Source organism: Equus quagga, chromosome 14 (genome assembly GCF_021613505.1).
Source record: "Equus quagga isolate Etosha38 chromosome 14, UCLA_HA_Equagga_1.0, whole genome shotgun sequence".
Lineage (NCBI taxonomy): Eukaryota > Metazoa > Chordata > Mammalia > Perissodactyla > Equidae > Equus > Equus quagga.
In genome coordinates, this window is record NC_060280.1 from 46,091,071 (window position 1) to 46,114,796 (window position 23,726).

At 40.1% G+C, this 23,726-nt stretch overlaps 1 protein-coding gene and 1 long non-coding RNA gene across 4 annotated transcripts in view; one reads left to right on the forward strand and one right to left on the reverse strand.

The window, feature by feature from the left end:
• Positions 1-5,028: 5,028 nt before the first annotated feature.
• CWC15 (CWC15 spliceosome associated protein homolog) lies at positions 5,029-17,267 on the reverse strand. 3 transcript variants are annotated; one of them, XM_046638062.1, is made up of 7 exons: positions 17,129-17,267; positions 15,780-15,918; positions 14,808-14,920; positions 14,109-14,197; positions 12,833-12,946; positions 8,918-9,036; positions 5,029-5,921 (listed from the first exon to the last, which is right to left on the reverse strand). In XM_046638062.1, the coding sequence occupies exons 2-7, from the start codon at positions 15,908-15,910 to the stop codon at positions 5,792-5,794; spliced, it is 696 nt and encodes a 231-aa protein (XP_046494018.1). In that variant the 5' UTR covers positions 15,911-15,918; positions 17,129-17,267; the 3' UTR covers positions 5,029-5,791. The 3 variants fall into 3 exon arrangements, with proteins under 3 accessions (XP_046494018.1, XP_046494017.1, XP_046494016.1); XM_046638061.1 differs by having other exon boundaries at positions 16,930-17,175; XM_046638060.1 differs by having other exon boundaries at positions 16,857-17,175.
• Positions 17,268-17,420: 153 nt separating this feature from the next.
• LOC124251958 (uncharacterized) overlaps positions 17,421-23,726 on the forward strand; it is a 30,939-nt gene continuing 24,633 nt past the window's right edge. The window contains exons 1-2 of the long non-coding RNA XR_006891886.1: positions 17,421-17,703; positions 19,302-19,395. This is a non-coding gene — a long non-coding RNA (uncharacterized LOC124251958). The remainder of the gene's footprint in view (positions 17,704-19,301; positions 19,396-23,726) is intronic.

Genomic DNA, 23,726 nt, shown 5'->3' on the forward strand with positions numbered 1-23,726 from the left:
AATTTTAAAATAATTTGGTCAAAACCTCAATTTAAAAAATCCCGACCTCCTGGAATTTCATAATAATTTTTAGGGGGTGGAAAACTGATATTTTTACACTATTGAGTCTTCCCATCCAGGAATACGTATTTCTTCACGTTTATGAAAGTTTCTTTTAATGCCTGAGAGGAAGAATTAGAGTTTTCCTCAGAGGTTCTGCCCCTCCTTGCTAAGTTCAGGACTATGCGTTTTACATTTTCTGTAGCTCTCATGAATGGGATTGTTTTCCATTAAACTTCGTAAATGGGGACTCTTTATCGAAGGGTTTAAACAGGGATGTGGCGTGGTAGCAGCAATTCCGGGGCTGTGGGGAGGGCGTGGCCTGGCGGGGGCGGGGGCGGGGCGTGGTGGGCAGGGAGCCTGGGCAGGCTCTGTGGTGTCTGTAGGGCCCGCTGCCTGGGGAATATGCTTTGATTCTCTGAGAGCTTTGCCACTTCTGCTATCCCAGTTCTCCCCTCATCGGCAGCTTTTTTTGCCCTTGTGGCTTCTTTGAAGTAAACTCTTCAAGAGAGTGACTCAGCTCCCAGAGCTTACTTATCCCTCCCTCTGGAGATAGGTCTCTGAGGCGCAGAGAGAGACCTTCAAGGAGGTGTGCGTGTTGATGAAATCTCAGGATGACATTAGAACCTTCCCTCTCAAAAAGTCGAAAAGTTATGTAGGCCTCCACTCCTTTCCCGCCTTCCTCAGACTCTAGCCCATGCGAAGACGGCGAAGTTCCTAGGAAGTTTCTCCCAATTAGTCTGTGGGCTTCAGGAGTCATTTCTTCGCCTGTTTTCTCAAAAGGGAGGCTGTTTGACAATATGGTAAGATGAATAGAGCACCCTGGAGAGGAAATCTGGCAGATGCCTCTCTCGAGAGTGTGAACACGACTGATTTCTTCCTCCTCCTCTTTCCCCTGCTAAGGTGCCTCTGAGAACTAAGCCAGGCGAGAACAGGACATTTTTAAAAATGAAAATGAAAAATATCTAAAAGAGCTTCCGTGTAAAAAGATTCCAAGAGCTAGGATGTGTGTAGGGGGCTGTGTGGGGGTGTGATTTAGAGGAAGGTGTGAGTGCTACATCCCAACACCATCGCCACAAAGAAAATGGCACCGAGCATTTATTGAAAGACGGCTCAAGGCTAGTCATATTTCTTCCGTGTTCTGCTGACCTTGATCCAGAGAAGAGAGCATGGGGGCCAATATCCCAGACCCCAGAAGCTCCAGCTGTCCTCTTCTCCCTTTCATTTCCTCCCCCCTCTCCCTGCCGAGGAGTGTTCAGTCTAATCAGTTCTCCTAAGAAGGCGCCTCAAAGACAGGACAAGCCCCACGCTGCTCCCTGGTGCTGGTACTTCCAGTGTCCAGCAGGAAACTGACCCAGGCAGGACTCCCAGGCCTCTGCTCTCTGGCTCCCAGCTTTTCCCCCTGGGTATGACTGTGCCTGTGCCCAGGCCTGCAATAGGGGCAGAGGGCAGCCCTTGTTATGTGCCCAGCATGGTGCTACATCTTGGAGGGAGATGCAGATGCTACTCCTGAGATTGGAGTCACAGCTGTGAAGTGTTTCTAACTTTTGTCCACCCTGTGAGCAGCTGAGTGTCTCAAGCTGTGTCTGTGCTAGAGATTGGACGGTCCACATCTCCCTGCTCTTGCCCACATTTGTACCAGGTAACTTGGTTCCTGGCCCCTGCTCACTGGACCTGCTTTGCTTCAGGATCCGGAGGCTCTCTTGGCCAGTGGAGGTATGAGGGCATGAAGACTCCCAGGGAAGCCAGGAGCATGAATGAGTATGTCTTGTTTTATGGTGCAGAAGTCTAGTCTTGCAGAGGAAGTAGGGCAGATGAATAGAGAGAAGCCGAGTAAGAGCTCGACAGAGGTGACTGCTTAGCATTCTTTTTTTAAAAAATTATGTTATTGAGGTCATATTGGCTTAACGTTTCAGCTGTACATTACTATGTATCAGTGTCTGCATAGACTGCATCATGTTCACCACCAACAGTCTAGTTGTTATCCATCACCATACACATGTGCCCCTTTCCCCCTTTTGCCCTCTCCCCATCCCCTTCTCCTCTGGTAACCACTAACATGTTCTCTTTATCCATGTGTTTGTTTATCTTCCGCATATGAGTGAAAACATATGGTGTTTGTCCTTCTCTGTCTGGCTTATTTCACTTAGCATAATATCCTCAAGGTCCATCCATGTTGTCACAAATGGCACAATTTTGTCTTTTTTTATGGCTGAGTAGTATTCCATTCTATGTATATACCACATCATCTGTATCCATTGCATATATATACCACATCTTCTTTATCCATTCACCCCTTGATGGGCACTTGGGTTGTTTCTACATCTTGGCTCTTGTGAAAAACTTCTTAGCAGTATCTTTTTGAATACCATGTCTACTCAGGCAAGGGAAACAAAAGAAAAAATAAACAAATGGGACTACATCAGACTAAAGAGCTTCTGCAAGGCAAAGGAAACCATGAACCAAAAAAAAAAGACAATCCACCAACTGGGAGAAAATATTTGCAACTCATATATCCTACAAGGGGTTAATTTCCAAAACATATGAGGAACTCATACAACTGAACAACAAAAACCAAATAACCTCATCAAAACATGGGCAGAGGATATGAACTGACATTTTTTCCAAAGAAGATACACAGATGGCCAACAGACACATGAAAAGATGTTCAATATCACTAATTATTAGGGAAACGCAAATCAAAACTACAATATAATATCACCTTATACCCATCAGAATGGCTGTAATTAACCAGGCAAGAAATAAACGTTAGAGAGGATGTAGAGAAAAGGGAACCATAATACACTGCTGGTGGGAATGCAAACTGGTGCAGCCATTATGGAAAACAGTATGGAGATTTCTCAACATTAAAAATAGAAATACCATATGATCCAGGTATCCCAGTACTAGGAATTTATCCAAAGAACAAGAAATCAACAATTCAAAGAGATTTATGTATCCCTACGTTCATTGCAGCATTAAGTATTCTTAAGATAAACCTCTATTTCACTTGAGTTTCTGTTACCAGGTTTCTAATCCTAGAAACCAAACAAAAGCAATCCCTGTCTAGGTCCTACCTGTTGCCCAACTCAAGCTCTGACAGGCTCGAGAAGCTCTTAATTCAGACCCAGACCTCTACAATAGAACAAACAACGGGCTTTCACACTTGTAGCCAGACCCTGCTATATGCTAGTAGAGGCAGATAGAAAGAGAACATGTATGAAATCCCTACTATGTGCCTGCCCAGATAGGCCTTATATTATTAATTCCCACCAAACTCCCTTAGGTTTGTCTCATTACTATTGTTTCGTAGGTGAGAAAAGTCAGAAGGACTGATTAACATGAAGGCCGGTCAAGCACAGCAGTTAAGAGGATGGGCTTTAGAATAAAGACAGTTCCAGGTTTGAATCTGGCCCCATCCCCTTAAAGATTTATGACTTTGTTTTCTTTTTTTTTTTTAAAGATTTTATTTTTTCCTTTTTCTCCCCAAAGCCCCCCGGTACATAGTTGTGTATTCTTCGTTGTGGGTTCTTCTAGTTGTGGTATGTGGGACGCTGCCTCAGCGTGGTCTGACGAGCAGTGCCATGTCCGCGCCCAGGATTCGAACCAACGAAACACTGGGCCGCCTGCAGTGGAGCGCGCGAACTTAACCACTCGGCCACGGGGCCAGCCCCCTTATGACTTTGTTTTTAAACTTCTCTTACAAACTTCCATTCCCTTGTCCATAAAACAGGGAAAATCACAATGCCTCCCTTACAGGGCGTGGTGTCCGTTCAGTGGATGCAGTACCAGCACACCTGGTCGACATTCCATGTTGGCTCCGCAAAGCCCCAAGTGACAGTGCTGGGCAGCTGCATCTGGCTTCGAAGCCCTGGCTCTTTGCACTGAGCGTGGGCCCCTGGCGGGACTAGACAGATTTCTCAATCACGCCAACCCGAGATGTTTTGCAAGGAGGTGGGAAGGCACGTTAAGAAGGCTGTTATCTGTACTGTAAATCTGAGAGCTGAAACTGTAACACTTACGTGTGTCCTGGATCTATGACCGGTTACCCAATGCCATTTTACATTGGAAAATATTGGGGAAAGGAGAAAGAAATCATTGAAATGAACTTTACTCTGATTCTTCCTGAACCTCTCAGGCTCAAATAGGGAATCTGAAGTGGATCTTGGAGAAATAGTGCACCTACATCACAGCCCTAGTACGAGGTACATGCCTTTCAGATACTAAAAAGACCTTCTATAATAAAGTGCTGCCACTTTTCTTCAAGCCTTTACCCATAATCCTAAGAACTAACTTAGGAAATCTAATGTCTCACACTTGTAAATGCATTTTCATGTAGTTTTAAGGCACACATGCATGGCCCATCACTATTAACCTCATCCAGTCACTCAGCCTGAATTTCACTTTCCTTAATTTTGAAGAACCCAGTACTTTCTTCCTACCTAAGTGTTGCTACGAAGAAAACTGAAAATGAATGTAAAGGAACTTTATAAATTGTAAAGTTGGAGATAAAAATGTTTTAATATGATAAAAGGCTTTAAAAAAAAACACTAAAGTATTCAAAATATTGTGTAAATAGCTCAGTTAAAAAAAAAAAACTGCAGAGCATGAACGTGGAGTCAAGACCTGGGCTCCAGCTCCAGCCCTACTCGAGTCCAGCTACAACCTGTGTCCGAGCTTCCACTGGGGAAATGCTGGAGTAGCGGATGAAGCTTAGACAAAGGATTAAATAAACAGCCAGTGATAAAGAACAAGTTATTTTTGCTTTAAAAGTTTAATCTTTAACTTTACCAAGCTCAAGATCATTCACAGCCGAGGAATCCTATGAATGGGTCTCTATCTGTAGAGGGCTCAATTTCTGGTCCCAAATTTTCTATCAAAGTGACATCCTTAAAATCATAGTCCAGGTTTAGGAAAGCTTCATTTCCCAGCTGTGCAGACACTCCCGCTTACCAAAGACATACCCTCCAAGATAACAAACAAACAAAATCCTATTTGCAAAGGTTTTATTTCATGTGCTGTTTGATGCTAAACTTTCCTAGGCTTTGCAACTAATGTGTGTCAGTGTTCAAACTATTTCATTCAACAGACAGATGGCAGCTGAATATCCAGAACACAGTGAGTGCCTCATGCTTCTAGACATGCTGAAGGAGCCCTTGTCTTGCGCCAAGAGAAGGGAAGCAGTGCCTGCAGAAGGGAGAGCTACCCCACGCTCCTCTGACACTCTTAGGTGCTTCCTGATTGATGACACTCCTCCATACCAACATGTGGTCCAAAACAGAATCCCTTTAATCTTTCCTCACACTCTTAAAAAACACAGATTAGATATCATGAATTAACTGAACTTAGATGAATGTAGAGAAATGAGGGGAAAAAATTAGTGCACAAAGAAATACAATATACAAAAGAAAATATGCCATGTTTTATAAGCTGCATACATTTCAACAAGAAAGTTGGGGACATAGATACGTTATTTAGATTATTAAAAATATTTATTACAAGCAGATTCCCTTTCCCATATTGAAAAGAAAACATATTACTGGAAACATTCAGAGAATGGAAGCTGGGTTATACCAATTCCCAAGTCCTTATCAAATAAGGTATCAATAAAGGAAAAGATATTTTGGAACTTAAAATTAGGGAAGCCTATACACAATTAAGGTAAGGGGAAAGAGAAAAAAAAAACTAACTGAAATAAAGTCAGAATGATCGTTTACATTTTACAGTCTTTCATTAAGCACATAAAACTGTACTATTTAATATATTTCTCCATGAACTTTTTGTGAAATTCAGATCGCAGCGTATCATTTACAAATCTTTTGTCTTTCTTCTGATCATCTACACCTTTTGCGCAGTTCTTGAAAACAACATCATCATCCCACCTGAAGGAAAAAAAGGAAACAGAACACTCTTATAATGCTTGTTTATCAGGAGACGAGAACACCGTGTGAACTGCAAAGCGTAGTCATTACAGAATGATGCTCAACATGTACGTGGTTCAATGCAGCAAGTACACCCCAAAGAATAAAGAAATTCTTAACAGGTTATCATCTTGCTTTATTATAGCAGGAAAGGCAATTCCCATTTAGAACATACAAAACCATCTTCTTATTTCTCCAGTGTATGAAACTGAGTTAAAAAGCAGAAACTACATACATTTTACTTGCATAAATATTTAGTGTTTTCAGATCTAAATCAGAGTGGCAGCACCTGGCACTACCATGATTAATAGAAGCTCTAGATGATAAGTGACCAATTTACTGTTGTTTAGATTATGTGGTTTCAAGGATTTATAAAATGTTTCACCAGTTAACATTTAGTAATCATCCACTGTAGTGTTCACATCTTTTTGGTTGGCTTTTTATTGAGGTGTCATTGACATACCGTATTATATTAGTTTCAGGTGTAAGTATTGACGTTTTAGGACAACAGAAGGAGAAGAAACTACTGGGGTCTAACAATCAAGGCTCATGTACTGGCCACATCCACACTGACCAGAGGGAAGCAGCAGTTGGGGATAGGGCAGGACGCCGGTTGGATTCTTCTGGTTTGATTTCATAACATGTAAACATAAAAAACCCCATGGATGGGCTACAAAATATGTTTTCTAGAAAATAATGAGTATGATTTCAAAATATCACCTAGCATGTAAAACACAAACCCACATATGTAATATATATACTCTCACAAATCTATATAAAAACGCAAGCCCATATGATGTGTGTGTGCGTGTATGCATGCCAGAGGAAACTGCATGTGGAAAAGGAAGCAAAGAACGAGGGCGGCCATCTTTGGAAAACAGTAAAGTCCTCGCTGGTGCAGCACAGGGAAATGTGAACAGCCGAGCAGAGCCAGGGCAAGCGTGACCTGCATATTAAGACACGTTGCCATCTCCAAACAATCCCATCTGCATCCAATCAAGGCAGAAGAATAAGCTATATAGTTTAATATAAATACAATCGATGTTGTTTTTTCTTTCCACTCTCTCAACTCACTGCCAACAGGCTTTCAGCCCCTCCTTCTCAACATCAAAACTGCTCTTCCACACTGCTAATGCAACGGCCACTTCGCAGAGCTCACTCTGCTCACCCTGTCACCGATACTGGACCCAGATAATCAGCGCCTCCTTGAAACGCTTTGCTTGCTTGGCTTCCAAGACACCCACCCATCTCTTCTGGTTCTCCTCCTTCCTCACTGGTTGCTCCTTCTCAGCCTAGTTTTTTCACTCAAAAGCCACTCAGTCAAGATTTACTGAGCACCCAGTACATACCAGGCACTGTTCCAGGCACTGATAGCTAATCCCCTACCCAAGCTCTCAGCATTATCCCAGGCTCAGTCCTCTGACTTCTCTCTAGCTATACTCATTCCCTAGGTAATCTCATCTAGTCTTCGAGGCTTTAGACGACTTCTCTAAGTTGACAGCTCCCAAACTCACTACCTCTAACCTGGACTAACTCCAGAACTGTGTATCAAGCTACCTATTCAACATTTCCACCCAGATGCATATAACATCCCAAACTCACTGTGTCTTAAATATGCCACCTCCCCCACCCCCAACCTCAGTTTACATTCTTCCCCATCTCTAGCCTTTCAATTACTCAGGTCAAATACCTTGGATAAAATGTCACCTTCCCAGCAAATCCTTCCTTGACTACACTGTTGCCATTGTAAGGACTCGAGTTTTTACAATGAATGAGTTAGGAAGCCGCTGAACAGTTTACAACAGGAGGTTGTCATCTTTCACTTTAAAAGGACCATGATGCTGCTGTGTTAAGAAAAAACTGGGGGTGGGGATGGAGACGGTGGGGAGCATGCAACGGGAAACCAGTTATGGGTACCACATCACTCCAGATGGTAGCACGGGAGGCAGGAAGAAATAATAGATATGGTTTAACAGTTAAGCCTACAGGGTTCCTTGATCACTTATATAAAATACCAACTAACCTCCCTCCCACTCAGCACTTCCTATATGCTTTTCTGTTTGATTTTCCTACATATCACTATCCAAAGTACCATATACAGTATTTACTGTTTCTACTCTCTCCCTCTTCAGCCTCTACTTCACCATTCCAAACAAACACACCGTACAGAAAAGAGTTCGGATGGCAGGACTGAGACTGCTATGCTTAGAAAGGCCCGCTTGCAAGGTCAGCCCTTGGCTGGCATTTGGAAACTTGGATTTCAGGAATCCTCTCCCCTAGACTGTGACTAAACTCTTTGAACAAATAATGTGGTTTATGCTCAACACCTGCTTTCCTTCTGGGGAGTCTAGATTTTGGTATGTGCTAGGCAGAGGTTGCCTATATGACTGGCTCCCAATAAAAACCTTGGGCATGGAGTCTCTAATGGGCTTCCCTGGGCAGAAACACCACAGACATGAAGCTGTATATTCACTGCTAGGGGAAAGAACATGCTCTGTGTGACCCCTCATGGGAGGGACAGAGCATAAGGAAGCGTGCACATGGATCCCTTCAGTGCCTTTCCCTTTATGATCTGGCTGTGTATCTTTACTACATTAGTCGTAAGTACAACTATATGCTGAGTCCGGAGTCCTTCTAGTGAGTGTCCGAACGCGGAGGGTGGTCTTGGGGACCCTTGACACATACACCTAAAATGTAAGCTTTGTAGGGTTAAGGGCTCAGTGCATTGCTCAGTCTCTAGAGCTTAGAACAATATCTGGTATGCAGCTGGTTACTGTAAATATCTATTGAAAATAAGTTTATTTTCTTTCATTCTCCTTGTTCCATTATTTCAAACTCTGATTAAAAAAAAAGAATATCAGGAAAAACTGGGATTTTAGAAGCTCTACATAATACTGTTTGCTATAAAACTCATACTCTGTGTGTATACATATCGCCAACCCATTACTGTATAGTACCTTCTTTTAACTTTGAAGTTGGCCTGAGGCTGGGATGGGCCAGTGAGGTTAAGGAGAGGGTTTCCACTCAGAATGTTTTCCATACGAATCCTCTCTTCTTCAGCTTTTTGTTCTTGTTCCTTTCAATGACAGGGGAAAATTCAAATTTAGTTATATTAACTCCAGTATCAATCTTCTGATATAGCCCATATTTTAAAAGACTGTTAAGGATTTTATGTGGGAGATGGGATAAGCCTCAAGGTAGTGTTGTTTTTTGTTTGTTTTTAAGAGATACCAGAAAAGTCTCACTTGTCAAAATAATTTGGTATTTTTGTTATATATATTTCATATTTGCCATCATATATTCATTGGTCTCTTCTGATTCAGAAATTCTTAAGATGCATACTTAAATCTATTCTCTTACTCAAAGCACACATAAAATTTATTTTAAGAGAGTACACCAATAAACATATTCTAATAATTTAAGAACGTATTAAATATCAGAAAGACTCATTTAGCAAAGCTATTACTCAATTTTTAAAAAATGGCTATACATAACTGTGATTAAAAATAATTTTATTTTGAATTACTAACAATGTAAACTTGTATCTCTAGGAGTGGTGACAAGTTATTATTAACCAAGAAACATCTCCTAAAATAAGACAAACTATCACATAAAAAATTATATTCAGTCAACATGCATTTCTACTAATTTACCTGAGGTTTATCAATTTTGTTATGCTTTATTGCTACAGACTTATTTTATTTTATTTTATTTATTTATTTAGAGGAAGATTAGCCCTGAGCTAACTGCTACCAATCCTCCTCTTTTTTCTGAGGAAGACTGGCCCTGAGCTAACATCCGTGCTCATCTTCCTCTACTTTATACATGGGACGCCTACCACAGCATGGTGTGCCAAGCCGTGCCATGTCCGCACCCGGGATCGGAACCAGTGAACCCTGGGCTGCCAAAGCAGAACGTGTGCACTTAACCGCTCTACACCAGGCCGGCCCCTGACTTATTTTTATACCTCTCATCCTGCATCAGTTATAAGCTTGTCTTTCTACACTTTTATTAGCATTAACCTCTTTGAACTCGAATCAACAGCAGTTTCATTCTTAGAATTAGGAATATAAAACGTCTAAAATCCTTAGCCGTAAGTCCTAGATCTAGCTGATTCCATGTTATCTTAAACCAAAGATAAATCCCAATTTGCCATTTGGGGGATAACAGATTAATAGATCAAGAAAAAAGACACTTTCTGGAAGTCAATTTAAAATGAACCTAACAAAGTGTTAGACCACTTGGAAAAATAACCTAATTTCCTATACAGGTTAATGATACTTTAATATCCCAGTGTGAACAGTGGATTTCTTTTTTATGAGGCCAAATAACTGGGAGGTAAGAAAATGCAATTTTCAGGGAAACAAACAGTGAAATTCCTTTAGGTCACTGCTTAGACCTTAAGCAAATAAAGTCAGGAACATCCAACATAAGAGTAAGAAAAGACAGCTTTCTAAAAATGATACATTTATTTTTAACAAATTATATTGATGCTGAAAGTGAAAAGACACTTCTCTGAGATGCTATGGAAATAGGAACACAAGTATAGAATGCATGCAAACCTATAATAATGATGTTAGTGGTCCTGGCCATTTTATGTTTGGAACATTATTTCCTTTAGAATAACTGGCTAATTGCCACACTTAGCACTGGAAAAAAAAGGTGGCAACTCTTTGCATATTCAAGTACCAGGCACATTACGCTTCATGAACACAGGCTAACAACAGTCAATGGCCTGCAGGTCAAATCTAAACCACCCTGGTTTTGTAAATAAAATTTTACTGGAACATAGTCACACCGATTCATTTATGTGTTGTCGATGGTTGCTTTCGTGCTAGAACAAGCAGAGCTGAACAACTGCAACAGAGACTGTATTGCCCGTAAGCCTAAAATATTTACTATCTGGCCCTTTACAGACAGTTTCCTAGCCCCTGACATAGGCTGACTGGTTTGAAAATGTTATTTCGGGACACTTCAAAAATCAGCCACTAGAAAACCAGAAAGGGAAACAGGGACAAAAGAAATAAAACTGTCATTCAGCCCCAAGAAACACCAAGACATTTTTGTACAAAGAGATTAGATGAACCTCACAAAATTGTAAGATCTTTGGTCTAAAGTGTTTATCCTCCCTAAGCGTCAACGAAATGCATTTAAATCGCTTGTCTCTTTATGTATCCAGAACTGTTCGGCAAGCCAAACGAACCTGGAATAGAACAACTGCCCTCTAGTGGTGTGCAAGTGATATCAGAAAAGTTCTTTTAATTATTTGATTTTGCAAAATTAGACATAAAAATTATAAGCTATTATAGGAATTTTGCTATCCTATGCCAAACTTTGATGAGAATTGTATTTAAACTATTTTTCTTCTTCCAGTCTGAATTCCAGCAGTCTTCTACTTCCCTAGATTCCTTGCAGTAACCTACAGTGGTCAGTTACCCAAGTCTTTTTCCCCTTTTTCTTTTTTTTGCAGGGAAGGACTCACACTGAGCTAACACCTGTTGCCAATCTTCCTCTTTTTTTTTCTTCTCTCCAAAGCCCCAGTGCGTGGCTGTATATCACAGTTGTAAGGCCTTCTAGTTCTCCTATGTGAGCTGCCGCCACAGCATCACAACTGACAGACGGGTGGTGTGGTTCTGCGACAGGGAAACCAACCTGGGCTGCCGAACTGGTGAGAGCACTCAACTTTAACCACTAGGCCATCAGGGCTGGTTCTTTCCTTCTTTTTTTCAACAGAACAATTCTTGGCCCAAATGAAATCTTCCACAAAAGCCCATAAAACAGAGCTGAGCTGTTCTATTCGAAAGCAGGCAGATATCCATACTTGAAGGTCTCATAGCATGTCAAATTCAACATGTTCCAAAAAGAACTCATCTCTTTTCTCTCCCATCCTTCTGCATTCCCTGTATTAGTGCATGGCACCAACAGTTACCCAGAAACTGGGGGTCATCTTTGCTGTCATATCCAATCAGTCACTTTATCTGGTCAATTGCCCCTTCTTGATAGCTCTATCAGCAACTGTTCACTTCTTTCAATTCCAATTATGCAAGATTCTCATAGCTGCATGTGAGCAGGATTGGAACAGCCTTTAAATCAGTTCTTTCTAATCCACCCTCCATATTTCTGCCAGAATAATCCTTCTAAAATCTCTATCCAATCTTATCAATCTCCTGCTGAAATCAACTAGCTTCTCATATCCTTCAAAACAGAGTCCAAACTCCTTTAGCATTGGTTTACAAACCTCTGATGCTCTGACCTGCTCATGCCTCCCCAGTTTCATCTCTTATTGTTACTACTAGGGTAATTCACTCAAAGTTTAAAGGTAAGTACTATGGATCCTATTTAATCCTTATAACTATCTTTGAGTTAGACATAGTTTTCTTCCATTGTAGAAAGGGAGAGACTGTGGGCACTTGGGGAAGTTATGTGAATTGCCCTAGGTTATATAAAATCTATTGACAGACTGCATTAACAAGTGCCTGGACAGAAGGCAGGGAGCACAAGACAAAGAGAGAGATACAGATGACCTTATTATTCTGTGGCTTGTTTGTAGGCCATGACCATATCTTAATTGTCTTTGATTCTTCTGACACTTAGTAGATACTGACCAAATGTCTGCTAAACAAATGAACAATTAAGTGAATGAAGAGCGATTTGATGAGTATTATTAGGTGTGTCTGAACTATTTGAAGAGCATTTCTAACATAACCAGGAGACTTAGGATGCCACAAAAATAATCAGATTTATAGATCTACAGGTGCTGTATCTAGACATGGCAAGGACGATTTCTAATATTACCTGAATTAAAAATATTTCTAGTTTAGTATATGTGAGAAGATGGAGGAAGATGTAAATATTTAATACTTTGATTTTACCTTTCTGGCCTGCTCTTCGGCTCTTTCTTTTTTAATTTTTTCCAGTTCTGCAAGAAGAGCTGCAGTATCATCATCATCACTCTCCTCTTCAAAATCTTCATCTTCATCTTCCTCCTGAAAAAGAAAGGTGATGGCCCAGGAGATCAGAGAGAAAATGCACATTATTCATACTCTCCCATAAATACTGCACTTACCAAATCTTTGGGAGAGGATTAATTTTCCTACTGGGAAATAAAATGCACCTAAATATGATTTAAATCAACTACCAACCAAAAAACAAAACTCCACAAAAAAGCTTATGAATTCTCAGTAAAATGTCAACGCCTGATGTGTTGGAGAGATTATAATGGCAAATAGTATAAAAAAGTATGTTTTAAATTTACATGATTAAACAGGAATTTACATGAGAAAAGCCCTAAAGTCAGAAAAGGAATACTTTACACAGATACACAGTACATATGTACACAGTGTATCACCCTGAGAGTCAAATAATTTTACATAGTTCAAAACTTTAAACTAGGAAGTAAGGATAATCAAAAGTCCAAAAAAGGGTGCTAAATTCTCAGAATAATTTCAGATGAACAAACATTAGATCTCGCTTAAAACTGGGTTCCCTTTAGTTAATTATTGAGTTTATTTAATTCAATCTGTCAACTTTAGACTAACTGCTGATGTATGTGCTTAGTTAGATGCTACCCATGAAAAGTTGCTCAGATTTTTCCACTGTATGTAGAAAACTGCAAATTAATTACACACTGTAGGGTTCCACTGAATTTTAATGTTAACTGAAGCACTAATCCTAAAAACCTTCCACTTAGCTCACTTCCTCCCTAAGCATAGAGGGAGCCATTAAGTGTAGTGCTCATCAGGAGGGAGCATCTTTGGTGTTTAATGTGGAAAGGCCCCTGGGTCCAAATCTAGGGGGTGTTATTGAGAGCCGAGGACGAAGAATGCCCTCCGGAAGTGTGTAATATGGTAGTCAATCTCCAGGATTTAATATAGGAAATTACTTTTGGGGAAGCACATCCTTTAACAGACTACTTATTTGGTTGTCTGGAGATGAAACTTGTTCTTGAGGTTTAATTAACCAGAAAATAATACTTTTTGTTTTAAAATCAACTATGAAGTTTAGCACTGAAGTCAGGGCTACATTTGACTAACAGCAAGTAAAAACAAATGTAGGACGCTTCTTAAAGCCAAAAGAATAAAAAAAGTATTTCAAAAAACATGATAAATAAATTACTATATGGAGATGAAGGGAGGAAACAAAACATACATCTGTTAGAGGATCGTCCGCATCGAGGTTGGCAGCGGGAATCTGGTCTAACCGAGGCTTCTTTGATACTGAAGAGGAGGTTGTATGTTCTGCGGAAAAACAAACATCATTTCGCTTACTAAAACAAACACTGCATTTCTCACAACATTCTAGGGACCTGTGGGCACAAAGAGCTTAGACTACAGGCATCATGACAGCAGGGTTCAGAACCACAGCCTGGCAAATAAGCCTTGGTAAATATTTGTTGAATGAATTTCATGAAAGTACTGATTTTAACATGGGAACTGTAGCTTCTCTCAGGAAATTTAGGGAATAGTTTACATATGCTGAAAATATAAAAAAGGTATTATAACTGATGCCCCTAGATGTCTTCCAATAGCCAGTAAGAAAATAGGAGAACCTCATAGTAGAACCATGGGGCCTCAAAAAGTCTGGCCACTGTAAACAGTCAAAAACTTGATCTGAACTGAAACAAGGGCTGCTGAACATCTCCAGATCACCCTGTGCCTTTTAATACAGAAGCATAAAACGATGAAACTGGAATCAACCTCATTATCATCTCTAATCTAATCATTTGAGGAAGTGTCACAGCTCTCACCAATTTTACAGCAAACACAAATATTAACCTAATTAGTGAATGAAAGAAAAACAATTGTCAACATAATTTTATGAGAAAAATGTCTGGGGCAGTGTTGGTACCTCGGTTTGGGCGATCTCTATTTTTTTCTCTTGCAGCAGCTCTCTCTCTCTCTTCCAACTCTCTCCTAAAGTCACGGTTCCTAACCTCCTCAGGGGCATCCTGAGTGGTCTGTCTAAAGTAGAAACAAATGAGGGCAAAATGTTACTAAAGAAACACGTGGCTGTAGCAATGGAAGACAACTCACAAAAAGCAACTGTGTCCTTGAGTCCCTCAAGCATAAGAGGGAACTGGACAAGATCATTACCCTAATCTGAAGGTTACTAACAGGCATCTTTGTGATGTTTCCAACATTTCAAGAAGCCCAAACTGAAACACATATTTTCCCATACTAAGGCTGCAGATTGATTAAAACATCTTTACTTTTTGTTAGCGTGTCATGTCAACTCAGGGCTCATTACTGTAACACCTTTTTTTTTTGCTGGGAAAGATTTGCCCAGAGCTAACACTTGTTGCCGATCTTCCTCTTTTTTTCCCCCTCCCCAAAGCCCCAGTACATAGTTGTATATTCTAGATGTAGGTCCTTCTAGTTCTTCTATGTGAGCCACAACCACGGCATGGATACTGAGAGATGAGTGGTGTGGTTCTACACCCGGCAACACGCCTGGGCCACTGAAGCAGAGCATGCTGAACTTTAACCACCAGGCCATCAAGGCTGGCTCACTGTTATTGTAAACTTTTAATCTCATACTGATTAATGTTGATAGTGCTTGGTCCCTCTCAGGTAATGTATTAGTTATTGTTTCATCTACACATGGAAATCCCTAGTTAGTAGGAATTTCTACATAAGAAATATCTAGTAGTATTTTACAGTCATGGAGCATAATTCTACTGTTAAATACTCTATTGAATTCTACTCCTAGGAAAATAGATAATTTAAGTGATATAACCCAAACATGCTAGTATCTCATGACCATGCCATTTAACAGATTTGGTCTTGCTTTGTAAACAAACAAACAAAAAGTCTTCATTACCTGTATTTTATCTTTGTATGAGAAGGTAGGTCTCGGCTTGAATACTGCTTTGAGAGTTGGCTCAAATCACCTTCTCCTTTTCCTCTCCCACCTCGCGCAGGTTCAAAAGTTGGCCTAGCTGCTGTTGTCATCTTTTACACTTTGAAGAAAAACAGTATCAAGTTATTTCCAATACGACAAACTCTCATTTTATAAAGTATTAATCACTGTCCATCCTTGTGAAACATTTTCCGAAACTCATTCTCCAAAATTTACTTAAATAATCTCAAACAGAAGTTCTCAAGAAAACAAATAATGAGGCTCAGAGAGTACAAGGAATACGGCTTCTTAGCTCTTATTTAGTGCAAAAAATTCCATCATGAAGATGGGAGTTTGTGTTCCTGTTCTCCTTCCAGCTCTGTGGCCTTGGGCAAATCACCTAGCTTAAGTTTCTGTGGAATGGGAATATTCCCCATAGGATTACTACGAAAATTATGAGACTTAACATGTTAAAGCCTTGTAACATACAGTACTGCTGTGACTGAGTTTTAAAAATTCTCAGCTCAACCTTCCTTCACCAGACTCCCTAAGGTTTGGATTTTATCTAAACCTCACACAACAGAAAATAGGCTAGTAACTACAAAAACAAAAAAAAATTTTTAAAAATCACTAAGTTAACTGAGTGAAACTGTGCCAAACTTCAATGACAGTTACATAATCAAAATTCTCCAACATCCTTTTTTTGATCTAATTTTCTCTTACAGCAGTCATCATCAGATAAATTAGATCTTTTGCAGGTTATAAGTTACGCAATGCTCAAAAAACAGGAACCTCACTTGCAAAGGATTCTGATAAACCAAAAATCAGAGACCTGTTCCTTTTGGTTTTGAGCAGCCAAAAGAATACTGCATAGCAGATGAATCCACTAAAAGCCCGTTAGCATTGGAAAAGCAAGCGTGTGGGGAAGCTACGGAACTGGCACACTACATTTTCAAACAAGAAAAATGGACGTATCCAGAGAGGGAGAAACAGGCCACTGGGGGCGCCGCCGCCTCCCACACCCGACAGGATAGTCACTCCTGTCTCCCAGGAGCTCGCCTTCGGGGTGTCACCAGGAACTCTCGGACTCTTTCCCCACGCCCGGCTCCGCGGCGGGTGGTGGGGCCCCCACCCTGCTGAACGCCGTCTGCAGAGCGGCCTTCACGCTGCCCTCTCCGCGCCCGGCCCGGGATGCTGGAAGCGCCCGAGAGCCGCTGGGGTCCGCCACCCGTCCACCGCTCCGGGGCCTCTCCACCGCCGACTGCGACTCCGACCGCCCCTTCCTGCCCCAGTCAGATAAAGAGACAATCCGCGATCCTCCTGCCGCTCACGTTGGCCGAGGTCCCAAGCAGCAGCCTCCGCAAATCATACAGACACCATTACGACTCTGGGCTCCCAGAAAGCTCTGCGCGCAGGGCCGAGACCCAAGACCCGGAAGCAAACCCCGAGCTCTTCAGTCGCGCTTCAGCGGCGGAGGCAGCGACCAATCCGCGGAGGCCAAAGTGGAAGTCGGCGTGACGACAACAAGGGGCGGGGCAGAAACGGCCCAGGGGGCGGGCGTTTGAAATCGGTGCTTTAGAGTAGAGCCTAAACATAATTTTATACCGCCAAGAACCAATTACTTAATGTCTCTCCCGTCTTTCCCTTCCCCGACCCCCTCCCAGACTCCTTCATTCCGGTACTGCGTGGACGGGAAGCCCCGGGGAGCCGACACCACGTCCCCGGCTAGCGAGAGAGCGTAGAGAAGGATTCCACCCAACTGTTAAACCCGTCGGCTCCTGCTTCCTTTCTCCTGAGCTAGACCAACAAGCCCCGAGAGTTGGGCTACGGAAAAACTAGTGTTTTCATTTAATTGGATATGAAGAAAGAACAAATATGTACGGGGGCAACCACGATCTTTATAAAGGTACCATTCCTGCAAAAATATTAGCCTTCAAAACAAAGGTTGTATTCGTATTGTTGGTTAAAATTTTTAGTTTTTCAAAAGCCTAAGTTCTAGCGGGAGGGGGAGACGTCACTCTTAGAGATTCATTTCTTTATTCACCCGACATCGAGCGTTTAGAACGCTGGGCCCAACTACAGGGAGCACGAGATGCAGTTATAAGATGGCTACTCGTGCGGTAGGTGAAGTTTTAATAAGACAACGAACAGGAAAAAGAAAAAAATCACCAGTCGTCCCTTTTTTCTCCCCCGAAAAAAGCCCTCTGGGAGCAGGGGTCTTGTGTGCTTGGTCTTGGTATCGCATCACGTGGTCCTCGGCCACAGTAGATGCTCAAGAAATATTGGTTAAACAAATGAAAATTCAACTCCCTCAACTTAAGTTTCAAATGTAAAGAGCTCATAAAATTGAAGATTAAAAAGGTTTTTTTCCAGAACTCCTTCTTTGAAACTTTTAAATGAAAAAAAAAAAAGGTAGAAACAGTCTTTCCCCCCATAAAGTTCAAGATGAAAGTCTTAATTTTTCTTACTGAAGGTATTCCTCCCCCAGTCTTGGACATCTCAGTAAAGGACACTACTATCATACCAATTACTCAAACGAAAATCCCAAGGCTCCTACTTAAATCCTTTTCCTTCACTCTTTACATCCAGTTCAGTTGCAAGTCTTGCTAATTCTGCTTTCAAAATATACCCTAAATTTCCTTCCACTGCCACTACCCTAGTCCAAGCCACCACCATTTTCCACCTGGATTATAATTGCTTCCTAATAGGTCTTCCCACCTCCACTTTTGTCTTACAGTCAGTTTTGCATATAGCAGTGAGAATGGTCTTTTAAAATTAAGACTCAGGTAGTATTACTTTCCTGCATAAAAATCTACTGCACTTAGAATAAAAATCAAATTTCTTTATGTCATCTGAGGCCCCATGGAGTCTGGCTTCTGCCTACCTCCCTGCCTTCACTTCTAATAGTCATTCTCTTGCACACTAAGTTCTAGCCCCAGCCAACAGGCATTTCTGTTACACAAACGAGGTAGCTTTTTCTCTTCTGTCTGTGCCCCAAGGTAACTATGTTACCGTCCTTCGAGTCTCAGCTTAAATGTCAGCTCTTCAGTGAGGTTTTCCCTGACATCAACATTTGAACCTCTACCCCTCCAACACATATGTGCCATCCCATCACCCTGTTTTATTTTATTAAAGTACTAAACACTCCTTGAATTTATTCTGTTCATTATTTGTTTATTGCCTTGTTTCTTGTCTGAGAGGCAGCATAGCTAAGTCATTGAGAAAATGGGATCTACATCCTGATGGTCTTAGTTCCAAATTCCAGTTCTGCCTTTCCTAGCTGTGTAAACTTAGGCAAGTTATTTCCCCTTTCTGTGGCCTCAAATTCCTCATGTATAACATGGGGATAATTCTAGTCCCTCATAATGTTATTTTAAGGATTAAGTGAATTAATACTTGTAAAGTGCTTAGAACTGTCTCAGCAAACAGTACTTGCTAAATAAATGTTAGTTATTAATATTATTAATATTATTTTTATTATTATTGTCTATCTTCCTATATTAGAACGTAAGTTCCAGGAGAGCAGGAACCTTGTCTCTCTTGTTCACTGGTGTATCCTCTGCATATAGAACAGTACCTGGCACATAATAGGTGCTGAGTAAGTATTTGTTGAATGAATGAATGAATGATGCACTATGAAGTGGAGGAATGAAGTAACAATGGCAAGGTGGTGACATAATTATAGAATCTACCCCTGGTTTTTATGTTCCAACTGCCCTTATCAACCCTGAGTCAATTACCCCAATTTGTTTAACTCCTAACCCACCACTTAATCTTTTGATCACCAACCATGATTAAATAACCATGCCTGTAGTTTCATTAACTCCAACATATGAGATCATAGGCCACAAAATTAAAAGCTTTGACTTAAGTGGTCTGAAAGTATTAATAAGAAAAATAAAAAGTTTTTACTTGTGATTTTAAAGTACTAATAAGAAAAGGAAACTATGAAGCTTTTTGACTTAAATGGTTTGAAAGTATTAGAAAAAGAAACTAAAAGTAAATTCACTGCAAACTTAAATATTCTCCCTATCAGCTACCTTTGCTGGCAAAAATCATGTGTAACCTCCCTAAAATTCTCATTTTAAACCCATTACCACAAAAATCTAGTTGGGCTCGTAATTCTGCCTGCCAATCCTCTTATACTTTCCTGTTTATTTTCCCATTCTGCAATAATATGATTTCCCACATTCCCATTTCCTCAAATCTACACACCTCTTCCACTCTTTTATTCCTCCTCATCCTCTTTCCCAGGAATGGGTGATTTTCTGACTTCCCTGGGAAAATAGAAATTCTTAAACTAGGACTCCTCATCTCCCCTCCTGGTGGATCTACCAAGCTGCCTTTGACTGTGCCCATACCCTCAGCTTTCCATGTGTTAGGAGAGATGAGGTGACCCTAACCCTTTCCTTATGCTCTGGGTCCCTATCCCTCTAGCCTTCTTAGTGACTGCATCCTACTGTATTTCCTATCTCATAATCTATGAACCCATCCCTTTCAGATCATTCTTTTCCCTTTTTTTTGGCTGAGGAAGATTTGCCCTGAGCTAACATCCGTACCAGTCTTTCTTTTTTTAGTATATGGGCCAGCAGCACATCATAGCTGCTAACAGAGTGGTGATGTCCACGCCTAGGAACTGAACCCGGGCTACCAAAGCAGAACATGCTGAACTTAACCACTAGGCCACTGGGGCTGGACCTCTTGGGTCATTCTTATTAGCTCTTGGACATGGTGTACTTTATCTTAACCTTAGAAAATGATCCTTGGGCCAGCCCTGGTGACCTAGTGGTTAAGTTTGGTGCTCTCCACCCTGGAAGCCTGAGTTTGGATTCCAGGTGCAGACCTATACCACCCATCTGTTAATGGTGATGCTGTGGTGGTGGCCCATGTAAAACAGAAAAAAAAGGAAGCTTGGCAACGAATGTTAGCTCAGGGCAAATCTTCCTCAGCAAAAAAGAAAAGAAAGAAGAAATGCTCCTTCATTTTAAGATGACAAAGGTATGTGAATGTGAAAAAGATGTTTTCTATAATAACTGATTACAAAACTAGCTATTCTTATGGCAGGATGTAATGTAGGAATTACAGCTTCAAAGCTTATACAAGCACTACATCAAGTTGAATTAAACACCCAAAAGGAAAAAGAGAAACCATAAAAATCTAAAAAGAAAATTTAAAAGTCTGTTTGCACAACATAGGGTTTGTAAAGACCTTTTGATCAAGGCAGAATACCTAAGAGCTGTAAAAGAAATAATTTTAAAAATTCATTTATATAAAAATTTAGTTTTATGGCAGAAGGTGCCCAAAATGGAGTCAAAAGATAAATGCTAGATTAGCAGATAAATTCTGTAATGCCTATAACATATGAGAAGGTACTACTACTAGGACTACTACTACTAACATACATAACATAAAAAATACAAACAACCCAGTAAAAAAACGGGCAAAAAATATAAACAGGCCATTCAAAAAAGCAATTCCAAACAGACAACAAACATGAAAGACACTCAACCTTCCTATTAGGAAAATGAAAGTAAACAAACAATGAATTATCACACTACAGCATCAGATTGGCAGGAATTTTTAAAAATTACTAATGCAATTGCATGAGATTGGGTGAAAAGGGGATCCAGTCACTGGGGAGGCATGGCCTCCCATTTCCCTCACAGTGAAAGTCAGAGGTGCTTGCAGTGACCTACAAGGGTCTGCCTAGTTGACCTCCTCTCTTGCTCATGCTTCTGGGCTATATGCCTTCCTGGGGTTGTCTGAGCAGAGCTCCTGCCTTAGGGCCCTTCTACTAGCTATTTTCTGGGCCAAAAACACTTTCCTGTCTTATTGAAATCTTTGTTAGCTGAGCTCAACCGACCATGACAGCCCTATTTAAAGTTGCAACCATCTTCCCCCCGGTCCCCAACATCCTGCAGCCCTTCTCTCTCTTATCAAGCTCTACTTCCTTTTTTATGTAGCACATAAATCTTCCGTGATCCTATATAATTTAGTTATGTTTATATTATTTCTTTCTCTGCCTATCCTGTGCAGAATATAAATTCTACAAGGGCAGGAATCTTTGTTTTGCCCAGTGACATAGGCCAAGCATCTGAAACAGTGCCTGGCACCAGCAGGTGTCTGTAAGCATTTTCCAAAGGAGTTGATAAGTGAATGAATGAATGAATGAGTGAGTTTTAACAGGAAAAAAGAAATCACATTTTGATGTTAAAAATATTGCCTTAATATGTTTCATATTTTAAAGAAGAAAAAAGTAATTTATATTCTGCTAGTCTGAAATCCAGATTTGAAATGAAGAAATATCAGGACCCAGAAAGATGATTTCTTTTCAGGAAAGAATCTCTAAATGAAAATCATGTGATTATCAGGCTCTATATTTAGCATCAAAATTCTAATTCAATCAGCCCCACCCTCAACCCAGTCACAGCTCCGATTGAATCCAACCTCCCTCCTCTTTCAGCTGAATCCCCTTCTCCAATTCTGATAAACCCCCTCATTTACAAAGTTACCAGCCCACAAAATGGGAAAATTTTGCTTGGAAATGCTTCTTTGAAGCTTTTAATAAGAAAAAAGAGGAAAAAAACCCAATGGTCATAAGTCAGCAATCACATTTAAAAATGAAGTGATATCAATAATGACATCTGTTTTAAATTTTTAATCTGAAAATGACCAATTTTCTAATATAAAAAACTGATGCTTTAATCTATTTTGACAAATGAAAAGAATAGAAAAATAAAGTAACTTGCCTTCTATCAACAAAATGCTGATTTTAAAAATGCTGTGGGGCCCAGAGAGATGATTTCCTGGAGACAGCCTCAAAATGAAATATGCTGATGGGCCAGGCTAGGTTACTGGAGAATATTGTAATATAACCAGCTCTAACCTAATCTGAGCACATGGCTATCTCACTAGCTGGCCAGTCCATTATTACCAAGACAGTTGAAAACAAACATATTAAAAAACAGTTAAAACGAAACAAAGTATAGAAAACAAAGGGATAAAAGGAGATATACCATGCAAGTTCTAAACAACAGCAGCAAAAGTATTCTTTAAATAGAGTAGCATTGACAAGGACATTAATGCAGGCATCTTATTGCATCACAAAGAAAAACCCACTAGGAAAACATTACAGTCATGAACATATATACAACTAACTACATAGTCTGGAAAAATATGAAGCAAAAATAGAGAACTAAAAGGAGAAACTGACAAATCTGCAATCATGGCAGGAATTTTTTTAACATAAATTTTTGTCAGACAAATTAAGATTAATTAAATTAATTTGTCAAGCAAATTAACAACATTGATGCATTATCTTCATAGACATGGTATGCTTACTATATTTATATATGTATTTATATTTATATATTGCATTTGTGTGTATATAAAATCCTTCAATTAAAAGAATACATACTCTTTTCAATAAACATTGAACATTTACAAAATTTAATAAAATATAAAGCCCCCTAATAAATTTCAATAAATGCCTATGTATTCATTTCTAAATGATAATGCATAGTCTTGCCAATTTTTGAACTTTATTTAAATGTTCAAAATGTTTATATAAATGAATTATATGTGTTCTTTTGTGTTTTGCCTTTTTCCTTCTACTTAATGTGTACTATGTGTAGCTGTGGTATACTACATAGAATTTCATTGTGTAAAAATACACCGTATAATTGATTTATTCTAGTAATTATGTTTCCAGTATGGGGCTATTACAAATAATACCACTGTGAACATTCTTGTAAATGTGCAGAGGTGCAGCCATCAGCAGGAAAAGAGTTCTTGTTCCATAACCTCACCACTCTTGATGTTGTCCAACTTTCCAATTTTGGCTCATCTTGTGGGTGTATAGTGATAGGTCTTAATTTGCATTTCCTTGATTGCTAATAATCTTTCATACGTTTATTGTCCGTTTGGATT